The sequence below is a fragment of the Panicum hallii genome, chromosome 5 (assembly GCF_002211085.1).
Source record: "Panicum hallii strain FIL2 chromosome 5, PHallii_v3.1, whole genome shotgun sequence".
Taxonomy (NCBI): Eukaryota; Viridiplantae; Streptophyta; class Magnoliopsida; order Poales; family Poaceae; genus Panicum; species Panicum hallii.
In genome coordinates this window covers 13,850,879-13,858,657 of record NC_038046.1, presented here as the reverse complement: position 1 = coordinate 13,858,657, position 7,779 = coordinate 13,850,879, and the positions used below count along the sequence as shown (strand labels likewise).

The 7,779-nt window shown below is 51.4% G+C and overlaps 1 protein-coding gene across 1 annotated transcript; it reads left to right on the top strand.

Annotated features, from left to right (window-relative positions):
* The first annotated feature begins 2,829 nt into the window (after positions 1–2,829).
* On the top strand, positions 2,830–7,727 carry LOC112891980 (GDSL esterase/lipase At1g28600-like). The gene is made up of 3 exons (XM_025958999.1): positions 2,830–3,837; positions 4,829–5,494; positions 7,191–7,727. Exons 1-3 carry the CDS (start codon positions 3,549–3,551, stop codon positions 7,388–7,390), a joined length of 1,155 nt encoding a protein of 384 aa, XP_025814784.1. The 5' UTR covers positions 2,830–3,548; the 3' UTR covers positions 7,391–7,727.
* Positions 7,728–7,779: the final 52 nt, after the last annotated feature.

Below are 7,779 nucleotides of genomic sequence, written 5' to 3'. Positions count from 1 at the left end.
ATCTAAAGAGTCTCTTGGAGATACTCTTAGATGGATTAACTATCGTTCCTTTGAGATAAAGATAGTGAATCTTAATGCTTTGAACTTGAGATGATGAAACGGATCTAAAACTGCAAGCTATATTAGTTTACACTAAACTAATGGCATAAGTCTTTCTTTCGGTTTTTATTCTTAGTTCTAGTTGAGATGAACTTGTTTACCTGCGTTGATTGCGGAAGCCTGAATAGATCGAAGTGTGTACTCTCACGTAAGTTTCTGCCGATGGAGTCGATATGATGTGAGAACGGCCGGCGAATGTTCCTGCCGGCGGAGTAGATACGACGTGAGAACGGCCGGTGGTTTGCTTGTACATGATCTGGTTCTGAGTCTATAAAAGCGTGGAGTTCGGCCAGTGGTTTGCTTGTACGTGATCTAGTTCTGAGTCCTAAAAAGAGTGGAGTTGTTAAGTTATTTTCTATATTATAAAATATATGAGTACGTGTCCTAACAGCTTTGGTTCCGAGCCTTTTGATACATGTAGTTATCAGATACAATATTTGTTAGCCGTGATATCCTAACTGAAACAATAAATCAATTTTGGTAGATGGATCATAGGATATTGGATATTTTTCCATGTAATGGTATGGATGGGTAATTTATGGTGATCCAAATGCTATTGCCTTTGCTACGGTACTCTGAAGTGAATTTGGACCATCCGTTTAGATAGATCTAAATGAATATTTTTACGTAGGAGGTAATAGGAGAAATATATATTCATATATTTTTTATTTTGGAAAATAGGAGAAAATAGGCAACATATCTTGCAATTAGTTCTAGTAGGCAAAATATCTTGGAATTAGCCTAACGTACGTGTGGATCCCATGCATAGGTGCATAACAGTTTTTTTTTTCTAACGTGATGGATCTATACGTGCACAGGTTTGTAACACTTCCTTTTAACGTTATGGACTCCATCGTTCATACTGTGGAATTTGAACGTTGCTGCAGGAGGGGCAGCAAGATATCTGAAGTGACCTGTGAATCGCAATGATGAGATCTTTGCAAATGTAGAGTTGCAGCTGCGTGAATTTCATGCCTAAAAAAATACCATGTTGCTATATCAGAGCATCTCCAGCAGATTACTCATTTCTCGTATCCTATATATTTTCTCTCTCCATTGTTAATACTACTTTTTTTATTTTTGACAGTGAGTATTATAACAGATTACTCAATGAATAGGGTGGAAGGAGCAATCCCCTACATTTGGATAAGAAGGAGCTGTACTTTGGTGATTACCAAAAACTTTTTGGTATTAGCGATGGAATTGGTAATCTGCTGGAGCACCTCCTATTATCAAAATGACAGTTTTTAGTATTAGTGAGACATATGAGTAATCTGCAGGAGATGCTTTCATAGTTGTGTTTATTAGACTTGGGTGGCAATGTCATATTGTAGACAATTAATGCCAAGTCCAGTACTGAATTCATCTATGATTGATCTGTCCCGGGAATTAGAGGAATATGGTAACGGAGGCTGAAAATCACGCGTCAGAAGGCAAAGAGGCACCCCTCCGTGAAGAGATAATTGGTATTCTCTCTTTTTTATTCTCTCATTTTCTAGACTGCCCACTAAAGAATCTTAAGTGGTTTCACGTGGAAGTTTTTTATGATTTCTCTTATTTTTAAGTGTCCACCTAAGATTTTAGGTGTCTTTACATGGAGGCTTTAAAAGGAGCTTTCAATTAGTAATAGTAAGATTATGAAGCCATGTAAATCAAATAGGGGTCAGAATAAGAATGATTTAGGGCATTAGCGATGTTTATTATCAAGGATATGTGTCATCATCACTCCTATAAGGGAGCACCTTTGTACTTAAGACTTGAGTTCATCTTAAGAGATATCTCCAATACATTTTCTTGGTTGCTCATGCTTAGGTCACTTTTGATTTTTATGGTCTCCTTTGACCGCTATTTTTTTGTTATAATATATTTATAAACATGCTAAATTTTTAGGCTTATAAATTTAAAATTGAATATTTAAAACTTACCGTACTTGTATGACAATTTTACAAGCATATAGAAAAATATACATTAGCGTCTACGATACCACATGAATGTAGCTCAAGAAAATCATGGTGGATGTCTACTTGATATATTTTTTTATGATCAAAATTAGAGAAATTCAACTTACAACAAAATTAAAGCAAGAAAATACCCTAAATCACCTCTCCTTGGCTATTTGGCGTAGTCTCACCTCTCATGCAATTAACCGAGCGTTGCCGCCAACCTACTCTCTCTCTCTCTCCACGCTGACCCCAACCACCACTATTAACCTTCAAAAGTGAAGTCGATGGCGAGCCCTTGGCACCGTGGTAGCCCATTGACCGATCAGTTGGGCATTTATGAGCCTAATTAACCTTAATCACGCCATTGTTGCTTTAGAAGAATTTAATGAGGACGGCATTGTTGCATCATACTGGCATGAACCTAATTCTGTGAAAAGCAATAGCAAATGACGAAAGTGTAATAGCAACTATGCATACCTAAATTTCCCACAGAAAAAGTTAGCTCTGCTCGATCAACTGGTGAGGGAGAGATTTGCCCATTTTATTTCCCCATTTTATTTCCCACAAAAAATAAGTACAGTCCCTTCGTGCAGAGAATCTAGCACATTTCCACCGAAAACGACCCGTTCATGCCGTTTTGCGCCGGGAACTAGCAAACTGACAACTGAAAATGCCCGCCGACCCCATTGGCAATAGCACCCACACACCCACGTTGCTGGGCATGTGCTTCGCGGCCGCGCCACATCCGCGGTAACCTCCTCGCGCGGACGGGAACAAGATGGAACGGCCGGGCGAAGGGCTAGAGTCCACGAGCTACCGATCGCAGGGACGGCATCAAATCTGTTTCCGCGCATTCATGCCCTTCTGGCCGGTTTCTCACGTTGTTCTTGCAGGGCCCAGCGGCTGCCATGTACGCACAACGCGCGGGGTCCTTTCGCGCGAGCGACATGCCTGGAAGTTCTTGGAGCTGCATGCTGTTGCTGCTACGTTCTGTTGGCTCATGAACATCGCGCTGGTAAAAAGGGGAAAAGGTGAGGTGAAAACGAGGTGTGACTGGTCTGGTACTACACTGTTGTTACAGGGACGTTTCAGAAGGAATATTGCTACCGTACCAGGTAAGTTCAGGGGTTTCACAGGCATGGCTGTAGTTTGTGTGAACAGCACACACGCACAGTGCCGTGTGTGTTACCATTGTTGCCCAGTGTCCTAGCAAAATCCTTGGACGGGCTACCCATGCCTGAATTTATGGGGCGTGGAGCTCCACGGACGTTCAACAAGAAATACCTGCTGCACACTGGCTGGCTGCTCAGTGTTAACTCCATTAGCCCATCGCACACCATAGAGCTCGGTGAGCGGCCGGTGTCTCGCGCACCGCCGGCTCCATTCGTCCGTTTAAGAGAGACCTGTACGTGAACTCCCTCTCTTCCATCCATCAGCTCTCTCCCACTCTGCTTCTGCTCTTTCATCAGGCACTTGACGCTCGCAAGCTTGGTGCCTCGCACGACCATGCCGAGGCTGCCGGGGGATCGTTGCTCCCCCTCGCCGGCGGCGCTGGCTGCGCGGTGGTCCCTCGCGCTCCTGGCCGCCGTCCTCGGGGGCGGCGTCCCGCCGGCGGCGGCGCTCGGCTGCTACACGCGCATCTTCAGCTTCGGCGACTCGCTGACGGACACGGGCAACTACGTCCGCCTGACGGCCACGAGCCACAGCCCCTACGGCGCGCCGCCCTACGGGCGGACGTTCTTCGGCCTCCCCACCGGCCGCGCCAGCGACGGCCGCCTCGTCATCGACTTCATCGGTGAGCATGCTGCCTGCGCTTGGTTGGTTGGTCCGAGCATTTTCCTCTCTGCTTGGCACGCTGAACCTCGTGTGTGCCCCCGTTCGAGCCTACTCTGAGCTAGTGTGTGCCGTGCAGCGTTCGTTTCTCTGCCTCGAACACCCATTCTCCGTTCAAAACATCAAAAGAAACGTCAGTGCCGACCCCGAATTGCCATCTTGTTGTTCGTCAGTAGAGCAGCGTGATGTGCGACCTTTACGAGTTGCCGAAATGCGCCCAGGTTCCTACTTTCTAATAGAAGAAAGGGAACGGATGCCTGAACTCAGCTCATTGCTGCCCTGCCGCGCTCAAATGAACGTAGTAAATGTCCTCTTTTGTTGTGTGTGTGTGGGTGGTGGTGGTGGGGGGGGGATGAGCACAACCGTTAATACAGGCAACTCATGTATTGCGTTGCGTGTCTGGAAGTGTAGAGAAAGCAAATTCGATGGTAAAAAAACACGCTCTTGATTTGATTCTCCATCTAATTTTACCCGGTTATCTAAGCACTAATGTATCGGTAATGGAAGAGTAGATAGCAAATTTGATGGCGAGCATGCATAGTCTTGATTTGGTTCTCTATCTAATAACTACGTGTCTCGAAAATCTAAAATGGCTAATAATTTAGAATGGAGAGAGTATTTATGAACCGGAAAGCCAGAACAACATGGTTTTATGATTTGAGTACGTGCCGGTCCAGTTCGCTTTTTCTGGGGCGAGTGCGTGGCGCTTATCTCACCTTACGCGATTGAGTTCTGTCCAGTACAGGTACAATATTGAGTTGTAGCTGTACCGGCACCGGTACATGTGTTGTTGCACGGGTAGTACAGCTAAGCGCTTTGAGTTGAGATTACCGGCATAGCAGTCACCGAAATCGATCGGCGTGGCGGTCCATTCTCTATTCTACCGACGACGCACTGTAGCCAACGAGCTAACTAACCGGACGCTCTCGTGTTGCCTGGTGCCGCCGCCGCAGCGGAGGAGTTCGGGCTGGCGAACGTGACGGCGATCCAGACGGGCACGGCGCTGGCGGACTTCCGGAACGGCGCCAACTTCGCCATCATCTCGGCCACCGCCAACAACGGCACCTTCTTCGCGGGCAACGGCATGAACATCAACCCCTTCTCGCTCGACACGCAGATGCTCTGGTTCCGGACCCACCTCGGCCAGCTCGAGCGGGCGGCGGCGGCGGCGGGGCAGCAGCAGAACGCCAGCTCCGGCGCGCTGCTGGGCGGCGCGCTGGTGGCGCTGGGCGAGATCGGCGGGAACGACTACAACCTGGCCTTCTCGGGGGGCGTGCCGCGGGAGACGGTGCGCGGGTTCGTGCCGGCCGTGGTGGAGAAGCTGGCGGCGGCCGTCGAGGAGCTCGTCGGCATGGGCGCGCGCACGTTCGTGGTGCCCGGGAACCTGCCCTTCGGCTGCACGCCGCTCTACCTGCGGCGGTTCGGAGGCGACGCCGGGTACTGGGACTACGACGCCTCAACGGGGTGCCTGGCCTGGTTCAACCGCTTCGCCGAGTACCACAACCAGGTGCTCACCGCGCGGCTGGACAGGCTCCGGCGCCGCCACCCGGGCGTCACCATCGTCTACGCCGACTGGTACGGCGCCATGATGAGCATCTTCCGGGGCCCCAGGGAGCAAGGTACGTGCCGCGCCCCCTGCCGTGCATAACAAACTCATTCCGATCGAGCGACTCCGCCTGCGGCACGGTGTGCCTGCCCTTCTGGCTCTGTTCGCTGCGACGGCGACGGCGCACCGATCGGCGAGACGAGACACCTCCTGTCGGATTGCTTGGCACGTACAGTAGGGCCCTGTTCCATTGGAAGCACGGTCAGGCAAGGCGAGCACAGGGACAGGCTTGTCCTCACTAGGGCAAGTTAGGCAGTTATGGCAAAAAGGTTCTGCGCTTATAGGGCCCGGGCCCAGTTGTGGCCACCAGCTGCTGCACGAGCCAACAAATTAGAGGAGCGTCTAGCCATGTGGCTGGGTTCACGTGCAGATGCGGTCATTGTCGGAGGAAATCTCCAGCCGGGTGGCGGAATGCACCAGTTAAGGATGGTTTGGAGGAGACTTAGGAGCGCTCGATCGATGCGTGGATGAACACAGGAAAGATACGGGGATTTTAGAGTGGTTCGGGCCGCCGGAGCGTAATACCCTACGTCCACTTTGGTGTTATATTGATTGTGTGAGCTTTATCTGAACCTTGCCATCTTAGCTTAGATGGACCTAAACGTGAACTTGTGTTCGTGTGAACCTATCTGAACCGTCTTCTAACAAGTGCACTCTTCCTTTTATAGTCCAAGGGAAGTGCTTACACCGTGCGGGGCCCCGATAGGTGGGCCCGGCCAACAGGAGCCCGTTCTATGAGAGATATGGAGATCTTCATCTTAGCTCTTCTCCGTAGTCCTCTCGATCGAGAAGTTGATGTGCGTATCTACAGCCAGGATATGGCCGTGTGCAGCCTTGTCTTGCACAGTGACCGCTGTCAGTGTTGCCCAACAGTGAAGCCGTATTGCCACTGTTGGGTGGGAACCTATCAGGCAAAGGAGCAGCGCTGACCCGCTGCGCCGTTGCCTCCGCGTGCACTGTGGCAGCGCACGCCTCGACTCGCCTGTTACAGGCCATCATCACGCCGCGCGCGGCGCCGTGACGGGACTGTACGCTGCTTGCGCACAGCATACGGTGACACGACGCGCTGCCTTGGAAACAGGCGGGCTTACCGTGGTGTCAGCCTACCTGCCCCGTGTGTCAGTGGCAGGCCATGCTTTTTGACTTAGGCGCGCCCGGCCCAACTACCGCATTAAATGCTGGTATGTGGGCTGGAGACCCGCGAAAGGCTTTCTGCCACGGGCACATGGCAGGGCCAGCTCCGCTCCCGCCGCGGGGGCGGCACATGGCGGCACCGGACCCCTTCCCGGGAGGAAAGGGGGTCCGGCCCCCCGAGGCCGGTTGGAGCGGTCTGGCCTGTGATGGCTTTGGCCATCACACGTGGCGGTCCCGGACCTTCCTGAGGAGTCCGGGTCCGCGGGGGCTACCCGAGAGCTCGCCTGCCTTCCTGTGCACGTGGAGGCCCCGGACCTCTAAGAGCACGGGGGAGGTCCGGAGACCATGGTCCCAGCAGTCGGGCCCGGGCCGTACGCCTCGTCACCCAAAAGATGAGGGAGAGATCACGGATGGTGAGACGCTAAGAGCCTGGACACCATAGTAGGAGGTACCCTGTCCGTATATACCGACAGTCATGAATTCAAACCCAAACAAAAATGAGGTAGAACCACATGCCAGGAAGCTATCTTGGTTGATGCTGCGACTGCTCACTGCTGTTGAATGAATGGGTGCAGGGTTCACGAACGCCCTGCGGAGTTGCTGCGGGAACCAGACGGTGCCGTGCGGCAAGCCCGGGTGCCGCGTCTGCGACGACCCGTCGACGTACGGGTCCTGGGACGGCACGCACCCGACGGAGGCGGTGTACAAGGTGATCGCCGACGGGGTGCTGCACGGGCCGTACGCGTCCCCGGTCCCTCTCGCCGAGACCTGCTGAAAGTCGAATCAGCCTTCTGCCTCCGGATGGCCCGCTGATCCTTACTAGATTCATTCTTATATACATGGTTATAAGCTGTAGAGTGGTAACACATCAGAGTTACGTACGTGTGTAGCTGCAATGACGTTACAGACAACTTCGTCTCAGGCACAGGGTACAGTAAGGTTGACAGATTTCACTAGAACAGAAGTGGTGCAGTTAGAAATTGTGTGTGTAGTACAAAGGCTGATGTGACCTGTGAGCGTTTGCGTCTGTAATCTGTGAGTTTTGGAGGGGGGGAAGATCCATACGATGCCCCAGAAACATAGTGCCAATATAAACGTCCAGAGTGAAGTTAGTGCTTGATGCCTTTTGGAGTGTTGGGAGTTCGACACCACGACCATGATTGC

What these genes read in the sequence shown, in the direction of transcription:
- LOC112891980 (XM_025958999.1), top strand. Translation starts at nt 3,549, where the DNA reads ATGCCGAGGCTGCCGGGGGATCGTTGCTCCCCCTCGCCGGCGGCGCTG. An exon ending in CCTCGTCATCGACTTCATCG is followed by an intron (nt 3,838 to 4,828) that starts GTGAGCATGCTG and finishes CCGCCGCCGCAG; the next exon opens with CGGAGGAGTTCGGGCTGGCG. An exon ending in CCGGGGCCCCAGGGAGCAAG is followed by an intron (nt 5,495 to 7,190) that starts GTACGTGCCGCG and finishes GAATGGGTGCAG; the next exon opens with GGTTCACGAACGCCCTGCGG.